This window comes from Manis pentadactyla, chromosome 3 (assembly GCF_030020395.1).
Source record: "Manis pentadactyla isolate mManPen7 chromosome 3, mManPen7.hap1, whole genome shotgun sequence".
Classification (NCBI taxonomy): domain Eukaryota; kingdom Metazoa; phylum Chordata; class Mammalia; order Pholidota; family Manidae; genus Manis; species Manis pentadactyla.
The window spans coordinates 198731310-198755933 of record NC_080021.1 but is presented as its reverse complement, the minus strand read 5'-3'; the positions used below and the strand labels follow the sequence as shown (position 1 = coordinate 198755933).

At 43.2% G+C, this 24624-nt stretch overlaps 1 protein-coding gene across 1 annotated transcript in view; it reads left to right on the top strand.

Annotated features, from left to right (window-relative positions):
• The first annotated feature begins 1481 nt into the window (after positions 1-1481).
• PTPN3 (protein tyrosine phosphatase non-receptor type 3) overlaps positions 1482-24624 on the top strand; it is a 119620-nt gene continuing 96477 nt past the window's right edge. The window contains exon 1 of the mRNA XM_036903331.2: positions 1482-1731. Within this exon, the coding sequence (XP_036759226.2) occupies positions 1683-1731 (49 nt within the window). The 5' untranslated portion in view covers positions 1482-1682. The remainder of the gene's footprint in view (positions 1732-24624) is intronic.

The following is a 24624-nucleotide window of genomic DNA, read 5'->3' as shown; positions in this document are numbered from 1 at the left end:
GAATATTACTCAGTCATAAAAAAAAACAAATCTTGCTATTTGGATAGATCAAGAGGGTATTGTGCTAAGTGAAATAAGCCAGACAGAGAAAGACAAATACCGTATGATTTCACTTACATGCGGAATCTAAAAACAAAACAGAAATAGATTCATAGACCAGAGAAGAGACTAGTGGCTACTGTGGTGGAGGGATTCAGATGAGCAGGTGAAATAGATGAAGGGATTAAAGAGGTACAAAATCTCAATCATAATATAAATTAGTCACAGGGATGAAAGTACAGCATAGAGAACATAGTTAATACTGTAACATCCTTCCATGTTGACAGATAGTAACTACATTTATTGGGGTGAGCATTTAATAATGTAGATAACTATCAAATCACTATGTCCTATATGTAAAACCAACATGATATTGTACATCAACGATGCTTCAATTAAAAAAAAAAATATCAAGTCTTAAAAAAACAAAAAATACCACATAATAGATGCCAGTAATAACCACATGTTGGGAAGCCAGATGGGCCACATATTTCAACAGCAGTCAGGGTGGGGAAAAGACCCAGGAAGGCCGTATGACTCCTGCATCACCTTCTCATACAGGGCTGAACTCACAGGCAACTTCCAGGGGAAAAGGCAGGAGATGGGAATCCCTGAGCAGGCTGAGAAAACCTAGAATTGACAATTACCACCGCCAGGAAGAATAAAGGTCCAAGAGAGAATTTAATTTAAGTTACATAAAATATAAAGCTGCCTTTGTTTTGTGAACCTGAAGTTTGAGCCCCAGTATTCACACTCAATACAAATGTTTGTTGATTGAATGAACAAATTATGTTGGGAACAGAAATTCTGCAGCAGCAAGCTCCTGCAGAGCAATCTTGGCTGGTCTCCAAGGAAGATGGTAATTACTAAAAAGAGTATCTACTTTGTAGTCCTTGCTCAGCACATATCATGTGTTTCCTTGAGAAGCCTGCCAGGTTTTTCGGCACTCTGTTTTCTTATCATAAAATGGGTGTAATGATACCTGCCCTGCCCTCCGTACAAAGTAATCATGAGGACAAAATGAGATAACATATGTGAAGGTACTTTACATGGATGATAATAAGGGCATGCGTATCACCGTCTTGTGACTGAAGAAGAGAAAAAAAGTAAATGAGTTCAAGGATCAGAGTTGTGTGGTAGCCCTCTCCTCAAGCAAAATATTTTTCTAGAACTGGCAAGGAACAGTGACTAAGTTTTCCTTGGAACCGCATCAGTGCTCACTGGAGGCTATCAAGGATTGCACTCGATATCGGCAGAACACACTTCATCAGGAAGAACTTCTCAGGGCACGAAACAGATTTATTTTCCCTGTGAAACAGTCTGTCTGCTATGCAACAACAAATTAAGCTCTGGGTGACTATTCCCGTAAAACACGTCCTGCGCTTAGCACTGCTATTATGGGGTGGATAGACATGGTAAAGAATCAATTAAAACTCTGACACATTAAATGGAGCTCAAAGACCTGTTTCACAGGTTTCCCCAGAGGAAAATAATCACGTTGCATTATACTTTGGAAGCTGATAGAGGCAAGATTTCTGAGACAAGTGCTGGGGTTTACAAGACAGACTTCAGCTTCTCTAAATCATTTTGAAGTGCGATTTAAAGGATTACAACATTTGATTCTCCATTAGTCCAACAGCATCATGGTGGAGCAAGAAGAATTATCTTCCTGTGAGCACCCTCTGGAAAATGGTGAGTTCCCTTTAAAGAAAAAAAGTATTTAAAGAAATGGTGGAAATACTGCAGTGTTTATATTTATGCCTATCTTGGAGTGAAAGCAAATGTTAAGCAAGTAAAATCAGAGGGATATTAAAACTGAATTTCCTTCCTATTTTTATAATAGGGCTCTCCCGCCAAAAGGGACCATCATTTAGGAACTCTGTTTTCAAAGAAGTTCTAGAATTTCAAGAAGAGCTTTGCAAAAAAAAATGAATGAGAGGGTTAACAGTGGAATGTAAATAATGTTTGTGGTTACACTGCTTAAACTATGTTTCTATGACAGCAAGTAGGAATGTTAATGATAAGAACGTGTTTTCGAGGTGGGGGTGGGTAGTTCAGACATCTGTGTAAACCATCTTCAGTCTCAAGGCCTGAATAACCTGAATAAACAGGAGAGATTCTGGGGCTCAGGCAGCATAATTTCAGAAGTGTTGCCTACCGAGGAGCTGAGAACTGAACAAGACCAAAGGAAGGTGAGTATCAGCAATGATCACTGTTGAGGGGCAGGTTATCACTTGCCGATGCAATGGGCAGGTCAGAAATAGTCTGGGGGACCCAGCCAACCTCCAGTTTTGCAGGCTAATTCAAAAGCAAAGATCTAGAGAGAAAAGACAACATGAGGGTTCAGTGTAAAAGTCATGCTTTCAAGACCAGGAAAGAGAAAGAAAAGGCAGCCCGGAGTGTAAGGGCAAGACTAGGCCTGCCCATTGGCATGTTCAGCAGGACATTTTCCGAGGAAATGCTCTCATGGCGGAGGAATCCGTTGTTAGCAAAGTAAAAATGTCTGATGATTCTGTTCATGAAGTCAACCCATAGTATCTTTTCAAGTATGATGAGGTACGAGGGAGGTGAGGGACCCCCTTTTTAACCAAGTGTACTATTCACTATACTTTTTCATAAAGATCTTTTCCTGTTTGAGGTGCTGTCTCAATCTTTAAGTTCCCCTCTACTGCTTGGAAAAAAGTAGTTTTTTGCAGAATAATATGTACTTGTATGTGTTAATGCTTTCTTAATATGTGTAGAGCAGAGGTCTCGCAGAGGTACTGGGAGGGGGCTCAGAATGCTGGGACCTTGGAGTCTTGGGGTCCTGCCAAGGTCCTTGGGGCAAAAGAATAGATGGTGCCCTGCAATCCACCCTCATCCTCAGTTCTCCTCAAATGCATCACTCCTACCACACTGGGCTTTCACCTGTGAATTCATAGGGGAAAAAAAAGTCTCCATTGCTTAAAGTAAACCAAAAAATTGAATTATCATTAAAATATTCGATCTTTTCATTTGACAGAGATGGGGATTTGACTTCCCAGAGAATTATAATGAGTTAAGTAAAGGCAAACTAGCAATAGAAGCAGGTCTATGGACAACTGCCTCTACCACACCAGTCTTCCTTCCCCTTTGTCCAAAGGAGTGGGTAAGGTCCTCTTTGCCTCGGCCACCCTCTGACTCCACTTAGCTCATGACTCACATTCAAAGCCCTACCGTACACACCACATTTTCCTCAAGGATAAAGCAGTATATAATACCCCTACAGTCAAACCTAATTCCACAAACATTTACTGAGCATCTTCACTGTGCAGCCCTGTACAAGGTCTTGGGGATTCAGAGATGAAGGAGAAACAACCCCTGCCCTGAGCTTTGTATACAGCCTAATATAATTAAAGGTATCTTATAATTGTATTCTGACAGAAATTTTCTTGAATGTATTGTAATACTGAAATACAAGAGAAAGGGAGGAAAACAATATGGCAGTTCCTCAAAACATTACACATATGACCCAGCAATTCCACTCATAGGTATATACCCAAAAGAATAAAAAGCAAGTACTCACATAAATACATGTACATGCATGCACTATTTATAACAGCAAAAAGGTAGAAACAAGCCAAATGTCCATCAACAGATGAATGGCTAAACAAATTCTGGTATATCCACATAATGGAATATTATTCAGCCTCAAAAAGGCATGAGTTTCTAATACTGCCACCACACAAATAAACCTCAAATATATTGTTACATAAAAGAAGCTAGACACAAAGGTCATATATGGTATGATTCCAGTTAAACAGAATATCAAAATAGATAAATCCATAGAGACAGAAAGCAGAATGGTGGTAGCCAGGGATTGAGGGGAGGGGCAATGAATGGGGAGTGACTGCTTAATGTACACACGGTTTCCTTTTAGGGTGATGAAATGTTCTGAAACTAGATAGCAGTGATGGTTGCACAATGTGGTAAATGCCCTAATGCTACTGAATCATTCAGTTTAAAATGGTTAATTTTATGCTCTGTTAATAAGTAGAAGGCCTTGAAGAGGCTGTGAGAGAAGCAGGAAGCAAGCTTACAGGATTGATTGAGGATCAGCTCCTGCAAGCCAAGCCTGGAATTCTTTGGAGACATTATCCTGGGAGGACTGGGACAGCCACTGAGGATTTTTAAGCAGGAAGATGACTTGCTTAGATCTATGGACATTTTGAGTGGAAGGCTGACAACAGTAGGGATGATCTGGACCTGTGGAAACTGGATCCATGGAGTTTGCTGGCCCAGTTGAAGATCATAAAAAATATACCAGGATATAAAACGCCTGCCTGATCATGTTTCAGTTAAGTAACTGTAATCATCTTCCACTAACCTTGAACTCAGAAATAGTAACTGGGATGGAAAATACTAGCCACAACTCTTTTAAAATCAATTTTTAAAACATCTTAAGCCTATAATTTTGCACATCCTACTAGCTTTGGCATCCAATAAGGTTTTTAAAGTAAAATGAACCTACTTCCTCTTTCTCTGAAGATTAGTCATAAAGACTTGTCTTTGAGCAAATACCTCACCAAGGAAGCAAGCCTGGTTTTGATGAGCAAAATCTGTGGCCCAAAAATAGGTTTAGAAAAGGAGCTATGATCCAAAATTTAATATACATATTTTATCAGTCTCAGCCACTTGAGTGTGACAAGAAGTACTGCAAGCTATAACTTTTCTAAATTAGCCAGTGGGATTACTTTGTACAGAGAATAAAAATTTGAATGAACCCAGAATGAAAATCTGATCTGCTCTATACTCTTCTAAATACTAAATTCGATGCAACCTATAGGAACCATGCAGAACCTATCAAACAAAACTTTAGAGGGAATTTGAAAAACCTGTTTGATAGTGAGGATATCTGTCAATCAGCCTCCCTTGTCCAACCATTCTGAGGGTAACCCCAAGCCTGAGGAGTTTCCCAGACTTGGGAGTTCCTATGCTAAAACCAGAACATTAAGGCATCTGGCTTTCACCTCCACCAAAACCCCTTCCAAAATTCTATCTTTGATACAGGATCCTTTTCATTTGGAAAGTAGAAAAACAGCAGCAGTGAAGAGAAGAAACTTCATTTGGCATCCATAACGTAGAAAGAAGTACAGTCAAAGAGCAAGAATGCATTTCACATGAGTTCACAGAAGCACACAGATTCAAATCTGTGTGCCATGAAAATGGTGTGGCTTTCAGGCAAAGGAATGTTTTTTCACCTTCCAAATAATTTACCCAACAAATCAGGTCCTACCATTGACCAGGCTTGGGACCAAGCATTGGTATCCAGAGATGGAGATGTGCTAGCCTCGCCTCGGAAGCAGCCCACAGGCTAGAGGCCAAATAGAGGAGTCCAACACAACACATAACAAGACCTCCCAGCTTCCGAGAGCCAGACGTTTATGTACATTATCTGTCATTCTCACAACTACACCTCAAGATAGGTATGAGTATCCCCATTTTAGAGATAAAAAATAGAATAAGAACTGAAACTCAAAAAGGTAAAACTTTCCCCAGGACACCCAGCTAGAGTGGCAGAGGCAGGTTATAAACCAAGACTTTGAAGAAGGTCCACTTAATTCCAAAAGCCCTGCCTATTCTACTTTCCCTATGTCCCTTTCAGTGTGATCAGGGTTAAGATCAAGGTCATTCAGATTTTTGACTATTCCAGCTGGTCTTAGCCTTTCATCAGAGAGCAGCTATGTCTACACTCTGAATTGATAGCAAAATTGCCAGGTTTTAAACACCCATGTTAATGTCAGAGGCAGGATGGGGTTAGGAAGAAGCTAGATACGTATTGTATTTAACTGTCAGACAACTGAAAATTGCTATTAGAGGCTGGATCAAGATGGCATACAGAGAAGAAAACACCAGGTTTTGTGATTTTGGATTTGGTACTGGTTTTCTTAGATTAGACACCAAAGATACAAGTAACAAAAGAAAAAAACAAACTGAGCTTCACCAAATGAAAAACTTGTGTGCATCAAAGGACACTACCAACAAAGTGAAAAGGTAACTGACAAAATGGGAGAAAATATCTGCAAACTAATATCTGATGAGGCATTGATATCCAGCATATATAAAGAATTACAAAAACACAAACAACCAGATTCTGAAATGGGCAAAGGACTAGAATAGACATTTCATCAAATAAAATACACAAATGGCCAATAAGCACGTGAAAAGACACTCAACATTTTTTCCTCGGGGAAATGAAAATCAAAACTTCAATGGGATACCACTTCATACCCATTAGGATGGCTATTATCAAAAACAAAAACAAACAGAAAATAACAAGTGTTGGCAAGGATGTGAAGAAATTGGAATCCTTGTGCACAGTTGGTGGGAATGTAAAATGATGCAGCTGCTATGGAAAATAGTATGGCAGTTCCTCACAAAATTAAAAATAGAATTACCATATGATCCAGCAATTCCACTGCTGGCTCTATACCCAAAAGAACTGAAAGCAGGGACATGAAGAGATATTTATACAATCATGTTCATAACAGGATTATTTACAATAGCCAGAAAGTGGAAGCAACCCAAGTATCTCTTGATGCATCAATAGATAAACAAAATGTGGTGTATACCTACAGTGGAGGAGTATTCAGCCTGAAAAAGATTCTGATACAACATGGATGAATCTTAAAGAAACTATGCTAAGTGAAAACGCCAGGCACAAAAGCACGAATACAGTATAATTCCACATCTCTGAGGTACTTAAAGCAGTCAAAGTCATAGAGACAAAGTTGAACAGTGGTTGCCATGGGCTGGGGGGACAGAGGAACGCGAGTCTGTGTTTAATGAGTACAGAGTTTCAGTTTGGCAAGATGAGAAAGTTCTAGAGATGGAAGGTGGTGATGGTTGCACAACAACATGAATGCACTTAATGCCACTGAACTATACACCTAAAAATGGTTAAAATGATCAATTTTATGTTACATATAATTAACCGCAAAAAATAGATGGCATCAGAGCACATGCATCTACTGACTCAAATTCCATCCAAAATTCTGTTTAATGACAGAAAAAGAATATGCCTTTAAAAAATTCATTAAATGAGAGTTGTTTAGTGGGTATAGAGTTTCAGTTTTGGAAGATTAAAAGAATTCTGTAGATGGATGTTGGTGAAGATTGCATAACACTGTGAATGTACTTATTACCACGGAATTCTACACTTAACAATAACTAAGACAGTAAATTTTACGTTGTATGTATTTTACCACGATTAAAAATAAAAATCCACCAGAATGCTGGAAAGCAAGAATGGGTATCATAACCCACCAGAAACCATAAGGAATTTCTAAGTGATAGAAAGCAGTTGGGATTGGACTAATAGAGAAACAGGAAGGAAGACATCTCAGCTTGAAACACCTGCGGGAGTCCCTACTGTGCGGAGAGTGTCCAGGAAATTAACTGGGATGCTTTACAAGACGGTGGTTCTCAAACTTGAGCAGGCATCGGGGTCACCGGAGGGTGGGTTCAAGCATACACTGCTGTGCCACGCCCACTAATCAGTTAGTCTGGGGTGAGGCCTGAGAATCTGCGTTTCTAAGAAGTTCCCAGGTGATGCCAATGCAGTTTTTACAGAGACCACGATTTGGGAAACACTTTAAGCAGCCGCTCTTCCCCACTCCTTCGTCTGTAAGTGGGAGCAGCTTCTCTCCCAGGTGGAAGCACTGAGTATAGATTCTGAGGCCCCAGATTCCTAGAAAACATGGGGGTGAGGTCTCCATGCTGGGGTGGCAGAATATAGGGCGGCTAGGCTCTCCAGGAGGAGAGTGGGAGAAGCTTCTCTACAAAGTGGTTCCTCAATCCCAATTGCACACTAAAATCAACAGGAAGATTCTTAAAATACCACTGCCTGGACCAGCCTCCAGAGATTGATTTACTTCTTTGGGTATCTTTTTAAAAAGCCCCTCAAGGTGATTCTCATGTGCAGTCGAGGCTGAGAACCATTGGGCTAAAGATGATAATTTTTTCCAAGTGAAGGGCAGCTTTTGTAAAATTATAAAAACTATCTTAACTGTCGCTAAAGGAAATTATTTAAAAGGGAAAAAAACATACATGATCCTCCCACTCTTGCACAGCAAATATTCTCAAGGCTTTGTCCACATACAGACATGTTTTTGCACAACTGTACTCATTGTGGTGATGCAGTTTACTTTTACTTTTTTATTTATCATTTATTATAAACTTCTTGCTTATGTCCCTACATAAGGGTGGGGGCGTTTAGGGTAGCGTGTGGGCTTCGGAGTTAAGACAAACCTGGGTTAAAAGCTCAGATTTTTCACTTACAAGCTGCTTGTCTCTGGTGAACTTCAGAGGGTCTAGCTGTCAGGCGGGAATAACGGTACCTACCTCGGAGGTTCTCCCTGAAGATTGATGTGTGTAAAGCTATCGCAGCCAACCGCCTGGCGCACCTCGGGCTTTCAATTAAGGGGGAGCTGTTATTATCATTGGAATAAATAAATAATGGAAAAATCCATTGAAAGCAATGTCATTCTAGGGCAGTAAACGTAAACACACCGAGGAGCAGAAGAAGGGCTCTCATCCACCTCAGCAACCAAGACACAGGCGCGCTGGGGGAGCAGCTGGCAGAACGTCGCTGCGCGTGCGCGAAAGAGCTGAGAGTCCACGTCTTCAGGGGGTGGAGTTACCCCCGTGGAGCATGAATCTTGGGGAGGGAGAATTCACCTGTTTCAGTGGCAACACCAGGCAGCAATAAGAGCCATAAAGAAAGGAATGCCCAGGACTGTTGAGCAGGTTCTCTTCTTTTCTCTCCTTGTGGCTGGAAAGTGGGATTGTGTTCCAGGCAGAGGGAAAGGCATGGCAAAGGCCCAGGGCAAGAAAGAACATGGGGCTTTCCAGTAGCTGAAAAGAGATTGTGCAGGCAGAGCAGAGAGGAGAAGCACTGAGAGAGGAACAGGAACAGGAGGTATTGCCAGGTCCAGAGGGCTGATGGCCTTGAGTGCCATAGCCCTGGGCATTTTCCTAAAGGTGATGACAAGCTCTTGGATGTCTCAAAAGGGCTGGAGTAGCCCTGGATTTTATGAAGATCATTTTTACTGTGGTGTGGAAATTAGATTAAAGAGGACAAGAGGGAATGTGAGAAAACCTTGCAAGAGTCCAAGGAAAAGATGGTAAAAGCCTGGACTAGGGCTTATCACTGGAATGGAGCAGTGGGAAGCTGGAGCAGTAGGAGTATCAAGGCAGATGTAGGAGGTAGAACTGATGGGACTTGGTTGAATGTGAGGAGGGAGGAGATGGAAAAGTACAGAAATCTTAGTGACTTATAATAATAAACATTTGTTTCTTGTATATGGGTCTGTGGGTCTGCTGGGCTCAACCTAACTCAGCTGGACTCACCTCCAGGCTGTAGGCCAAGTTCAGATCTGCCTTACATGGCTCCCATTCAGGCACCCAGCTTGAAGGAGTAACAGCTATCTGTGTCATGCTCTTCTTCTGATGGATGTCAGGAGCAATGGGGGAAAGCAGAGACACAGATACCTCCTAGCACAATGCCACTAGAGCATCTATTAGGAAGAGCCACATGGTCATTTCTTTGTTCAATGCAAGACCTGTAGGCAAGCCCAAAGTCCATAAGGTGTAGAACTGTACTCTGCTCCGGGAGGGAAAGGGAAGGGACAGTATTTGCCAAACAATAATACAGTCTACCACAGGGAATTAAGCCCAACGCCTGGGTAGATGGTGGAGTCATTCACTGAAATAAGGAACACAGAAGGAGGAATATGTTTTGAATGGGTGTGGAGAGAAAAAGTGGATTCCATCCAGGGATGCGCTGAATGGAGTTACCACTGAGATGTTCAAGTAAAGATGTCAAAGAAGCAGTTGGATAAATGGTTCACAGCTCAGGAGAGAAATACAGGCCCAAGATATTTATCTGTGAGTCATCAGCACAGGGTTGGCCATGATAGGGGATGAGATCATCTGGGGAGAATTCTCAGAGTTAAAAACAGGGCAGACCTAGCACAGAACACTCAAGAACTTCAAGGAATGATTCTTGGAAGAGAGGCCTGCAAAGGAGGCTGAGCTGTAGCCAAACAGAGCAAAAACATTGAGTCCTGGAAGCCAAGGGACAGAGTATTCCAAGAAAAAGGGAATCAGCAAAAGAGTCAAACACTGAGGAAGTCCATGGGGTCTGACCACAGAAGGTGGACTGTGATAAGAGCTGGGGAGTTAGAAGCTAGACTCTAAGACAGCAAATAGAGATAGCTCTTTCAAAGAAACTCAACAACCTGCCTCCTGCCTCTATGTTTAGAACAAGGCATAAGGGGATATATCTACCACCCTCTCAAATTAGACTTATGTAAGCTTTTTGTCCAAGTACAACATCCATGCAGAAAGATGCACAAATCCTAAGTCCACCTAAGTATACAACTCAATACGTTTTCCAAAAATGAATACACCTGTGTATCCAGCACCCCAAGCCACACCCCAAAAGACCTCCTTTTGCCCCCTTCACAAAACTGCTTCCTCGCTCTGATTTTGAAAAGATGCCAGTGCAATTGAGATCAGCTGGGAACCTTGCCGAACCTGAGGTTCGCTAGTTCCAAATTGCTCCTTGCCACCCCAGCCCTTCTCTAGAAGGCTGTCCCTGTTGTTCATTCATTCTTCTCTCCATCATCCATTCAGTAAAAAACCTGAGTTGAGGGCCTTTGTGTCATACACTGTACTGGAGGCAGGAAGAGAATATAAAGGTGAGTAACACTAAGCCTCGTGCTCAAAAAGACAGACAATTACCCTGCAGTGTGTTGACTGTAATAATAGAGATGGCACTGTGTGTGGGTGTAGAGTGCGTGCATGCACGTGTGCTCAGGAGCAAACCCTTCAGAAAACAGTTGAAACTGTGTAAGACGGACTCCAAAGGCTTTGATGGGATGGAACAAGGCCGGATTTTGTTTTATGTCATGGAATTCTGTGTTGGCACTTGGTTGCCCACCACTTGTTTCAGACAGAAGGCTGCCTCTCCTTTCTAACAAACCACACCACTGACAGCACTGCAATGGACAGTAGAGGGCGCTAAACGACTGTGCTTGATACAAACTTCCTGTACTTGGTGATCCAAAAGGAAACACTTTCAAGAAGGCTCCAAAATATGAGAAAACAGATAAAGCCCAGAGCGGGTAAGAGATGTGTCCAGGACCACACAGCTTCTCAGTAGCAAAATAAGGACATTCCACCAGGCCCATGCAATTTACTATGTAATGCACTAAATACTAAATTTTCCAAAACTCTCAATTTGTATAATTTAGGATGGTTCTAGAAACATGATATTTTTTTCTTTGCTGCCATGATGTAGAGACATATTGCTGTTTATAAACCTCCTACAAATACAATATATGTAAATTCTTTCTTTTTCTTCCTAAATCTGAAGCTGATTCTGCATTCCCTGGGGAACGTGCAATGCTTTAGAGCATGGGCTCTAGAATAAGTCTGAGTTTGAATGCAAGCTCTGCCTCTTCCTTTTGGTATGACCCTGGATGCATTTCTTAACCACTTCAAGTCTCTGGATCCTAATCTGTCAAACTGGGCCATGATACACACACCTCAGGAAGCTGTTGTCAGGGTTAAGTGAGTTGATACAAAGGAAGTGCTCTGAACAATTCCTGGCAAAGAGAAATTGCTCTATCAATACGTGCTCTTATTCTTAAGCTCCTAGCTAAGCAGTATTGATCAGCAGCCCCACACTGCCTGTGTAGGTGAGGAGCCATGTATTCTCCAGCCATTGGGATGAACAGGCTTGCTTGGTTTCAGGTCCCAGTTCTGCCCTGTCATTTATGGGCTATGTAATCATAAGCAACTCCCTTTACTGCCCTGGGCCACAGTTTCCTCATTCCTCAAACAGGACTGATAATATCATTATCATTATTATTACTATGTCTTTTAATGCAGCAAGAATTCCTTATAGTGCAGTTCAACAACTATTTTCTGATGTCCTGCTGTGCCCTGGGCTCAGTGCATAATAGATCAAAGCCATGTGCTTGAGGCTATACTAGTCAAGTGGACTAGCTAGGCTGGTGATCATACAAATTACCAGAGATAATGATGAATACAAAAGAAGGAACACTAGATAGGGGGATCTAGGAGGTCTTCCTGGAGGAGGAGAAATCTCAGTTAGCTTCTGAAGGATGAGAAGAAATTTGCCAGACTGATCTTTTAAAATCAATGGAGATAGTTTGTGGAATCAGGAATCCCAAATGGGAGGTCCATGTTACATACTAGCCATGGGTTAATCTCACAGACCCCATGCCCATTACTCCACCCAGTATCCCTCTTTTCTCCCAGACACCCCACTGAGGGAGGCAAGGGAGCTTTAATAGGTCGGTGAATTATATCTGCTTCAGAAGGAAAGGATCCCAAATCATGGTAATTGGGAAAGGGGGTGTGAAGTCCCTGGATGAAGAGGCACATTGACTAGCACCTGTCCCAAGGGAGTATCCCATATCTCAAGGCTCTGAGGCATCCCTCTGCCTCCTAGCAGAGGGGCATGAAGATCCCAGCCTCTGTTTCTCCTCCAGGTAGACACACCAGGTTCATTCTCATCCTCATGATTCAGTCTCTGTCTGAATGGCTCTTTCTCATTCTTTCCCTGCCTGCCCAAATTCTACATGTCACCTCTGTTGTCTGGCACTCCTGGCATTATGATGCCCACTGCACTTCTAGTGTTACCCTGAGTTACCCTATCTTACCCTGCATTCTGGGGCTCTACACCCCATTAAGCTGTGCTCTCTCTGTAGGCAGACTCTGTGTCTAAGTCACTTTGTATATCTCCAGCTCCTGGCACAGAGCCCAGCTCAAAGGACCTCGCTCGGTAAATGTTTGCTGAATTGAATTGAACTAAACTGAACTAGACCCAGAATTCCCAACTCTTTCCAGTCAATGTTTTTGTTTTCCTGTCTTGGCAGGAAGCAGAGGGCACCCTCAAAGAGGTAACTGGAGAGCATGTAATGAACAAATTATTTAGAGGTCTAAGTAGGGTTAAATAGATTTTGAAGCACGCAGAGACGAGCTGCTGTGGGAAGCCACTACTACTCCAGGCCTTGAAGGGCGAAAAAAGCCAGTGCAGAAGTTGGCAACAGCTGAAACGAGCAGCTAGGGGCTGCCCACCAGGAGCTGTGGATGCAGCATACTGCCAAACCACAGACTGGCAGGGACGCAAGGACATAGATGCTCACCCTCCCTCCTCCCACACGTCTCCTGCTGTTGCCTCCCATTGGTTGAATGCAAATGGAAGCCAAAGACGAAAGGAGCCTAGGTAGTCCAGGCCTTTCACATAAACGTCATTTTATCCGAAGTAAATAAAAGCAGAGAGCAGATCTGGATGGGGAAGTGGCTAATGTCCAGCACAAGTGGGTTTTCCCAGAATATGGTCCACATTGCATCAGACTCAGAAACACTTCAGGAGCTTGTTTCAAAAGCAGATGCCTAGGCTCCAGCCCAGACCTACTATATCAAAATGTCTGTGGGGCCTGGGAATCTATATTCTCAGGAAGGCAATTATAGAAATCAGCTGAGGATCTCTGGAAAGCACGGAATTATTGGGAATTCCGAACTAATTCAGAATTTGAACCAACAGAATCACCCCAGGAATGGAGCCCGATGATGTTGGTTCTCCATCTATGACTTCCAAAGGACCAGGGCACCTCATTCATTTATTTACCCAGTATTACTGAGCATGCACTAATGCCCAAGCCCTGTAGAAGGTTCTGGCAACATAAAGGCAAATAAGGATGGTATCCACCTTGATATCCTAGAATAACCTCTCACATGCCATGTAGGGATTCTTCTGGGGCTCCAAAAATCATCCCCGTCACGTGAGGATGACTCTTCAGGGCTTCTGCAAGCACCAGCTCTGGGCAGGCAAAATACCCAAACCAAACCTATGGTTTCAGACACCATCCCACTCTTAAGAAACCCAAATACATAGCTCTCCCGAGCTGGGGTGTTCAGCTGTCTATGAGACCTATGCTTGGAGGCCCTGCAGTCCCCCTGACCCACATGACCCTTAGGGGACTCATCTTCCGTTCTCCCGACCCTGGGAGCCATTTTTGACACCTCTCTCCATCCCTCAATCACCAGGCCTGTCGTTCAGCCTCCTGACTTTCCCATCCCTTCACTTTTCCAGGTTTCCACCAGCATGTCATGTCATCTTCATTTCCCTCTTTATTACTGCAATGACCTAACAAACTTCCTCATTCCTCCTCAAGTCATTGTTGCTGGAGGGATCTTTTAGATGTGTAAAGTCCGAACCTGTCATTCCCATGCTTAAAATCTTCAGTGCTCCCCAGTGCCCTCAGGACCTAGTCCAGGCCCCTCACAGTAGCCACAACAAGGCTCCTCGCATCTGGCTGAGCCTGAGTTCCTACCTCATTTCCCACAACTGCCCACCTACCACCCACCTCACATACCCTTACATTCCCACCATGGATTTTAAGTTCATGCACTTGCTCACCTTCTCCAAGTGTTCTGCCCCTTCTCTACCTGGTCAATCCCTCCTTGCTTATCAAAACTCATCTCAAGTGTCCTCTTATCCTTGAAGACTTCTGACCTGCCAAACTGGATTAGTCTGTATTCCTTCAGTATCTTGCTCTCATTCCTCTGATCGATTTTATCTCACCACCTTAGCATAGTCTATTTGTCTCTTCTATTATTCTGTGGTCTCTATAAGGACAAGGATCAGTCAGGCCTAATCTGCCTTTGTATCCCAGTGCCTGACAGAATGCCTTCCAGTCACCATGAGTGGGTGGGTAGGGAGGTAGACAGATAAACTGAATTGATAATAATCTCTTGCATGGAAAAAGATCTTTCAAGAGAGGACTGAGGGCAGACTGCTTCATTAAATTCACTAATTTTGGCCGAGTTTCATCTGGTTCCACAACTAGTGGAGTGCACCATGTGCTAACCAGACTCTGTGCCAGGACAGCAGTCAAGAACAATCTCTCCCCATCCAGGACCTCGTGATGTACGGGAGACCTTGTCTCAGCTAGCTCTTTCAGGCTGCAAAGAAAAGATATACTCAGGGTTCTTAGGTGCTAATGCAAATGGCTAGGTTAAAATACTTCTTGCAGAGAAGGGTTTCTTGGATGGAAGTAAGAAAGTATAAGACCCAGCCTGACAGCAGGCAGTACTTCTGAAACACACTTCCAGTGCGGAGATGTCAAGCAGATCTCATGGAGAATAGAATTAAGGTTCCTGCTATCAGTCCGCTATTACCTAATGATACTATATAAACAACCATCCCCAAAACTGTCTTAAAACAATAAGCATTTATTTGCAGTTTGGTTCTACTTCACATTTTTCTCATCCTTCGGGACCAGCAGTCTAGCTGGGGCAGTTGTTTTATGACAGAAGCAGAAGTGCAAGAAGGACAAGCTTAACCACTCAAGCATATTCCAAGCCTCTAATTGCATCACACCTGCTAACGTCCTATTGGCCACAGCAAGTCACATGGCCGAGCCCAAAGCTGAGCAGGGAGAAGTCCATCTACTTCTATTGTAAGGAAATTCAAGCTCACTTGGCAAAGACATGGATACAGAGAGGAGGAAAGAATTGAGGCCAGTGAAGTCTATACAATCTATTTCTTGCTTTTCAGGATACAGGTTATCATAAAAGCAGACTTAAATAACTCCATTTTTTGTCTGCTCACAATAAGCTCTGTAAAATCAGACTTCACTCTATCCCAGAACCTAGATCAGTACATGGTTTATAGTCGGTGCTAATCATTATTTCTTGACTGAATGAATGCCTCTTGCTACTTCCTCCTCACATTCTTACTTCCCAAGAGATGGTATCTGATAAAATAGGTTTGTTACCATCATACACAGTACAGACTAAGGCGTTTGGACTTTATCCAGTAGGAAGGCTATGGAGAAACACTGTATATTTTCAAGCACAGGAGTAACTTGTTCAAACCTGTGCTTTAGCAAAATTAATCTATTACCAAGATACCAAGAAAAAAATGAAAGGAAGCTGGAAGATCAGTTGGGAGGCTATTTGCAAGAGCCCTAGTGAGAGATGAGGAGGTCCTGATGTAGAAGGTGGAGCTTGGGAAGGATGTGAGAAATACTGTGGGGACAGAATGAAGAGAACAAGTCATTTTCTTGGATGGCAAGAGAGAGGGAGGTCTTGGAGCCTGGAGCCCAGGCAATGGGCAGATGGTCAATGGGTAAGGAGCAGGCTTGGCGGGTAGAGTTGATCTGTTAGTTTGGGACTTGTTGAGTTTGAAGTGCTTGTTGGACAACCAGCTGGAGGTATCTAGTAGGCACCAAAAATTCATAACTGGCTCTCAGTGAAGAGATTTCTCATTAGTAGCTTATTCATTTATTTCAAATATTACATTTACATATAATACCCACTTAGACAAAGTCTTCTAAACCTACTGGGTACACCCACCAGCTAAAGATCAGGCAAGCAGCTTATTGTGAGTTGTTTGGTTTTCCTAAGTCTCTGCATGCAGGAGAAAAGGGCAAAGGACAAGAGCAGAAGATCAGATTCAGAGACATGTGACCACTGCCAGGCATGAGCACCGTTTTTCCCTAGAAGTTTAAACCCCACCAAAGACGGACCCCAACTTTCATACAATTAACAAATGTTTATTTAGCCCCTTTTCTGTGCCAGGCATTACTCTCATGGCCAAAGATACAAGGATGAATAAGGAAAAGCCCCTGCCCTGGAGGTGGGGAAAGGGGTGGAGTGACTTAGGTAAACACAACCAAGTGATACAGTGGCTTGGATAATGTTCAGTGGGGGTTCAGCACAGGAGCTGGTCAATTCTGTCTGACTAGAGGGTGGGAGATAGTGACAGATACCAAAGGTTCAGGAAAGGTCCAGGTGGATGGGAAAGAACATTCCAGATATAGTGCGCAGCTTGAGCCAAGGCTGTGACAGAGGTGAACCAGCACTCTCATTAGCATTTTGGGAGGGATGACATATGGGAGCAGGAGGAGGGGGAGGGGAGGAGCCAGGGGAAGAAGAGAGCAAGATGATGCAAGGCTCAGATCGTGCACAGCTTTGAACGCCAAGTGAAGGAATTAGAAATGTAGCCAGGGCTTCCTGTCCCTGAAACAATTTACATAGGGGGTCCCAAAGGTCTGCCTCTCCCTTCCTTAGGAGAACAAGATAACTCATAATGAATCCTGTTTGCTTATCTTAAAATAGAAAAATATATTTTAACCTCCTGCATGACATATTATGATCAAAGGCTTACAAATCATGTGCGTGGTGTTTTCAGTTTCAAAACCATCACACACCTTTCCTCATTTAGTCCGCATGGCATTTGAGAAGCAGGTGTTACCAACATCTGATTGGCACATGAGACATTTAGGCTTAGAAGAAGTCTCAGCAAATACTTCTCACAGTAATCATGAGAACCTTTCTCCAAAAAGCCTTAAAGGTTCGAGTGAGAATGTCTAACTAAGGAGAGGTGTGTTCTCTGTTCTTGGGAGGGAGAAGTGTGCCTGGCTACTAAATGACTTTCAGAGAATTGTGCTGATTGGGGCAGTGGTTCCCAAATGCCCTGCAGTCTGTGGGCCAGGTGCATCAGATTCACCCAGGAGTTTCTTAATAATACAGACTACAAGACTCCACCTCCAGGGAGTTTCAGATTCAGTAGGTCAGCGGTGAGGACTAGGAACTAGTATCACGAATAAGCTCTCCAGGTGATTGATGCACAGTCAGCTGGCAAACTGACCAACTGGACTCTGTGGGTTGCAAATATAAGTGGAGGCACTGATGGTGAAAATGTGTTCCATAGGCCACCTGCCTCAGCATCACTCAAGAGGCTTAATAACAATGCAGTTTCTAGGACCCAACCCAGACCTACCAAGTCCTACTTTCCAGAGGTTGGACCCGGGAATCCATATTTTAAACAAGCTCCCAAGATCTGCTTGTTCATTAATTTATGACTACCCCTTAAGGTCTTGCTCTGTGATAGACACAAACAAGATCCACAGCGCCCTTCCCTGAAGACCTTCACATTCTGGCTTAGCTCTTCCTAGGCTGGGGTTTAATAACTCCTGCCTTAAAATAATGCAGGATTGCTAAAAGACTAGAGGGGCCAATATGGAAGGTGGCAGTCTCAAAGAATCTCAGGACGGGCACTCTGGCGGGCCTGGGCAAGCCAGGAAGAAAAGCAGTTTGGAAATGGAAGGATGCGAGGCGGAGGCCCCAGCAGCACGAGTTCCTGTCGGGGCCGCCCTGGATCTATTGCTGGTAACAAACCCCTCCCAAGACTTAGTGGCTGACAACAGCAATGTCATTTATTTCTCATGATTCAGTGTGTTAGCTGGGTGGCTCTTCTACTCTGGGTTCAGCTGACACAAACCTGCATGGCTGGGCCTCTCTCTGTGGAGTCCTTCATCCTGGGCTTCTTAACAGTGTGGGCATCTCAGGGGTCTGAGAGTGCCAGCCCCAATGTTCACTGATGTCCCATTTGGCCAAAGCAGGTCACTTTGGCTCAGTCTCAGGGTGGGAGAGGACTCCACAGGGGTGTGGACACCAGGAAGTCACTTGTTTGCAGGTCATGAACGTAACATTTGACCACAGTTAACTCTGGCTGTCTCTTGATCTCGCAAACACTTTGTGTGTCTTTGAACTTTTCTCTCTGTGTTCTCCAGTTTTAAATTCCTACACGAAGGAATTCAATTAATCTTGCTAAGCACTTCCATGGCTCATGGGCTTCCCAACTGCTGGGGACTCTAGGACTCAGCAAGGCTACCAACAGGGCTGGCGTGAAGGAGATGAGGAGACCTGGGGTATTGTGGGCACCGCAGTCAAACCTCCCACAGAAGAGTCATGGAATTCCTGTAGTAGGTGCTGTAGTCACCCTGGTATAAGAATATCTTCCTATACAACTATGTGGAAGCAGAGTTGAAGTTTTGTGTTTACTGTTGGTTACATGGGTTTAAGAAAGTATTTCCCTCTTATTTTTAAAGTGTATATTGTAGAAGATTTGAATAATATGAAGAAGAAAGTTAAAATTACCTGTTGCTACAGACTGCATGTTTGTGTCCTCCCAAAATTTATATGTTGAAACGTAATCCCCATGGTGATTAGGAGGTGGGGCTTTTGGGGTGATTATATCATGAGGATGGGGCCCTCAGGATGGGATTAGCGCCCTGTGAAAGAGACCCCAGAGAGCTCCCTAACCCCCTTCTACCACGTGAGGACACAGCCAGAGGATGGCTGGCTGTGCATCTGGAAGCGCATCCTCACTTGACCCAAATCGGCTGGCACCTTGATCTTGGACTTGCCAGCCTCCAGAACTGAGAAATAGCTGTTTGTTGTTTATAGGCTACCCAATCTATCTTATCTTCTTATAGTGGCCTGAATAAACTAAGATACCCGTCCTATGATCATCTAGAAATAACTACTGTTAACTTTCTTTTACTATACTTTTTAGTGTATTTTTTATGTTCAGAAACATGCTTTTCTTTATGAAGTTGTGCTATGAATACAGCTTTATGTCTTGCACATTCCATCTAAACTATTCACTAGCATTTTCCCATGTGACTACAAACTGTACAATAATTTTAAGAGTCATATGATAATCAGTGGGATACACTACTGTATATTTATTCAGTCCCTTATTTCATTTTTTTAGCAATTATCAACAGTGTCAAAATAACTCACTTCTGTACATAAGTGTTATCTGCATTTGGATTTTTTCTTTGAATTGATTGGGTCCATATTTTTCCTTACAAAGCACAGTTTTCAAGACTACTTCATTGGTTCTTAATAGAGATATTTCCCTCCTGAATGGGATGGATACTTTCCTTTGCTCCATATGCCAAGGCTGGCTTTGCTGAATGGGTCCATTTCCTCTTGCTTGACAGTCCTTTATGTTAATTTCCGTGTGGGCGCACAGGACAGCCAGGCTGGGTTGGTTTTTCAATGACTTCATCAGAGACAGAGACAGAGCTGTACATGTTCCCATGGTCACCTTTTATCCAAACCATGGAAAACTGATTTTTTTTTTTTCATAACTGGCACAGGCTGTGTTTGGGTCAGGAACCCAACATTAACTACAAAGACTGACCTCAACCCAGGGAACTTGAGAAGAAACTAGATAACACTGTTGGGAAATTGTTCCCTCATGCGAATTGGCATTTGAAATATGTACTACTATTACATATGTTTTTTTTTTTTATGCCACTGAACCAAGTGTAAAAAAATAATACACTGGCCTTAGTAAGTCAAGGGACTTGGGCTGACTTGGGCATTTCAAAATAAGGCAATCCAATTTCATGTAATTTTCTCATTCATCACAGATTCAATCTAGGCCCCCAACATGAGAAGAAATGATGTGAGCTCACAGTTGGAGCAGCATTCTTGCTCAGTTGTATATAACATGTTAAATGGGATCTAGTGGAATCTAAATACAGGAGGAGAGGCCCAAGAGTCTGCCTTGTGCAGTCAAAGAAAGCTGGTTACTCAGACTGCACAAGCCTGAGAAGGAGACAAAGGCTACCCCTAATGCATTTATCCTATAGTGTGAGGACAAAATATTACCATGGGTGCTGACAGAATTGGGGCAGCATCCCATGGTTGAGATTGTACATGATATTAGATTGCAATGAAATTGAAACCATGAGACACTTATCCATGGTGTAGATAAAGACAGAGACATCACTCTGTGCCCTGGTAATTTCTATGATGGATTTTACTTACTCTGTTATCCCTTGTCCTGCTGCCTAAGGAAGGAAGTCATGGGTCCCAGAGCTGGTTTGGAATACGCTCACTCAGCTATGCAGTGAGACAGTAAATGGGTGTGTCCTTGACTCGTAGGCCTTCTGTCAGCACAACTAGGTGACTCCCAGGTGTGGAGAGGCAGGGGAGAGGTCCTAATTCCTTTAATTGTTTCACATAGAAATTGAGAGTGAATAGTGGTATCTAATCACAGATTAATTATACCTTATTTGGGACACCACTGATCACATGTCTCCCTTTTCTGTGTTTATGTATCTCAGTCTCTCCTCTACCTATTTATTGGCCCATTAATTATCAAGCTTGCAGGCAAAATTCTGGAGGGAGTTCCCGACTTTATAGACACAACATAGCTCTTCTTGCTCACTGCAGAAAAGCAGGCAATTTTTCAGAAGGGGCTCACAGCCCTTTGCATACCTTCCTCAGAAGTAACAGTCACAGCCCACATAGCATCAGGAAGATCTTTGGCCTCACTGGGGACTTTCCAAGAGCCTTCCAAAGGGCATGTACATTAATAAGTAAATGCAAGTCAGGATGAGATGAGAAGCATAAAGGAACAGACCAACTACCCTGGCTGCAGAGATTAGAGAGTTCCTAACTAGTTGGGCTAATCCAGGAAGAAGTAGCTTGTGAGGTGGACCTCAATGGATGGGTAGACTCTCGACAGGCAGGGATGGTAGAAGGAGCTGTTTGCAGGGGGGGATATGGGTGGCCTTCATTCTTCAAGGGGAGGCAAGAAAGAGTTCTGTGTCAGTGCTTGGGCTGGGAGGACCAGGGCCGAACAAGGAGGTGGCATCAAACACCAAACTGAGGGAAGCCCAAGAGGTGAAGAAATGGGGAGCGGGGAACATTTTGTGGTGTACGAGCTGGAGAACATGGCCCTGGAAGGGGAAGTCTGGGACAAAGAAGAGCAGTTTCTCTGTAGACCTTGTCGGCTGCCATGCCAAGTCAGTCGCTGAGCACTGGTCTGACAGCTTGGCAATGAATCACGTGACTTTCATCAGCCCATACCTCGTATGTAAAGATGATATGCCTCTGGCCAAACGTGGATTCCTTTAGCTTCACATGTGACTCATGTTTACAGAGACATCGAGGGACAGTGTGTTTGACTACAACACAGTGACTGTGTGTACCATGGAAAAAATGAGAAAGACATCCTAGCAGGACGTCAGGGTGCAGTTGAGGAAATCCTGTGGTGTGTCATCCATGCAATACTAGAAGGTCAGCAGAGCACTGGGCAGGCCAGGCTGAACAGTGTCTCTCATTCTTGAAATGTCACCGGGGGTTGGGAGCACAGTTTTCACCTGGGCCCAGATCAGGTTTCCAGCATCTCAGGGATGGAATGATCAGGCAAAAGAATGGCCATCTTTTCATGAATGTGACTTGCAGATGAAACCTGAGTAGTTGAAGTTCTCCATCTTCTCTGGCCATTCTGTTATCAACTGTCAGGAAAGCATCATTCTTGATCTAGAGATCACTGAAATGATTTTTCTTTCTCTTGCATCCTCATCCAAAGCTTGCTATTTCTGTTCCATCCCTCAGGCATGAGCATTTCCAATAGGAGTAACAGTTCTTGATCTATAGCTGTTTCTTTCAAGCAAGCTATACATTGTTGAGCACTGCTCATAATAACAGCCTTGACTTGTCAGTTAACCTGGGCTTTGCACTTGGTCAACAAAATTTAGAGGGAGCCAAAATGTAAAACAAAATAATTTTTAAAAAATATTAGGCATACATTTTTTCTTCAGAGAGAATTTACTTACTTTTAAATAGTTTATACTTTCACATGGTAGGTAATTCAGAAGGTACAAAAGGTTTATGGCAAAAAGTAAACAACTGTCCCTCCCCTACCCCCACTTGTCCAATTACTTTTCAGGAGGTAATGACCTTCCTAGTTTCAGTTTTGTGTGTACTCTACATACTCCAATGTGTTTAAGGTCTACCGCCTCTTCACAAACATTACTAACAGTATGCTTCCACCATTACTGCCTCCTCTCCAGTCACGTGGTTAGCTTACTTATGCCTTTGCTCCTTGCTCAGGTGAGCATGGTCAGATGGATGGCGTCAAAGACCCAAGAGCAATAGCAGAATGAGATGAGATGAGAAGCATAAAGGAACAGACCAACTACCCTGGCTGCAGAGATTAGAGAGTTCCTAACTAGTTGGGCTAATCCAGGAAGAAGTAGCTTGTGAGGTGGACCTCAATGGATGGGTAGACTCTCGACAGGCAGGGATGGTAGAAGGAGCTGTTTGCAGGGGTGGATATGGGTGGCCTTCATTCTTCAATTGCCTAACAGCTTCCTATTATCTGCATGTAGGGGATAACCTCTTTCCATCTCCTTATACCCCCTTATATGTGCATCTCCTTTAAGAAGTTGATACTCTGGTCCTTAATACTTTCCTCCAAGCATCAGTGACACCTGCAAGACCATGATTATTTCTTGGTAAAACTTGCCATCCTCTTAGGTTATTACTCAGACTATGTTCTTGGTGTATATACATTGGAGGCTATAGGAAATAAAACTTCAATGTACATAAGGTTCTCATACTTAATTAAAAAATTCAGGTCCCTGGGTCCCACAGTCAGAGATTCAGGTCTGGGCTGAGGCCAGGATTCTGCTTTTTCGCAAGGACTCCGTCTCCCCAGGTGATCTAGTATGTGGTTCCTGGATCAAACCTTAAGAAATGCTGCCTTCAGTATTGTCCCTGACTCTTCTCCCTAGAATCTTCTATTGGGGTAATCCTTGAGTGCTTTCCATATTGTTGCTGATTTTTCGAAGCATAACTTCTGTATGACTATTGTACATCACCTGTTGGTTCTCTCTCTCTCTCTCTCTCTCTCTCTCTCTCTCTCTCTCTCTCTCTCTCTGCTTCTGTTACCACGCATGTGAACCTTGAAGGTATGGTTGGGAGGCTTGACAAACCCATTCTGCCTGGATTTTGTAAAATGATACCACTCCCTTTCAGGGAAAGTCATTACTTAAGCACCATCAGCCACAGTTCAGGATGCCAACTTCCATTCTCTGCATTTCTCATCATTTCTCTTTATTTCTAAAGCCACAGCCTTCTGTTGAGTTTCCAGAGCAGGATCTCAAAGTCCCTAGACTTAACATTTCCATTTTTCATGTAGCAGAAAATCTATGTGGTGTTGTGCCACTAGAGTGTTTTTCAAATTCAGGTCTGTGTAGCCCTGAGAGAGTTCATTCAAGTGTTCTTGAAGGTCTGAGACACTGCAAGATAATTGTTTGTTATCTTTCTATTTCTATGACATCATTAAAAATACATGCATAATCTGGATTGTATGGCTGACTGCCTTATAACAGAAGATGGCTGCATGATTTCAGTTCACTTATTCAAATCTGTGTTTACCAGCAAGGTGGCATCGGGTGACGACTAAAGGGACAGCATTTAACTTTTGCTGTGCTGAGAGGTACATTTTGCAGCCATTAGGTTGGTTTGGCTTCCATGTAGCTCACACTGAAAGGCTGAGTCTTTCCTGGAGCTTATGAGGGAAGAGCCCTCAGGTTCTGGTCCCTGGTACCTCTTGGCTTCATCCCTGCAGTTTCCCCCTTGCACTACAAGCCTCTGTACTCTAGATACGTTCCCTTTAGGACCTTTGTACTAGCTATTCCCTTTGCCCAGAAAATTCTTCTCCCAGATATCTGCATGAATAACTCCCTCATCTCCTTCAGGTGTTTGCTTAAGTGATTAAATTTCTCAGTCCTATTCAAAATTGCAACTCCCCACCCACCTCCCCTCCATCACTCTCCCTGTCACCCTTTCCCCTGATCTTGTAACATACAATGTAATTCATTTATCTATATGTGAGTTGTTCATTGGTTTGCCCTATTAGAATGC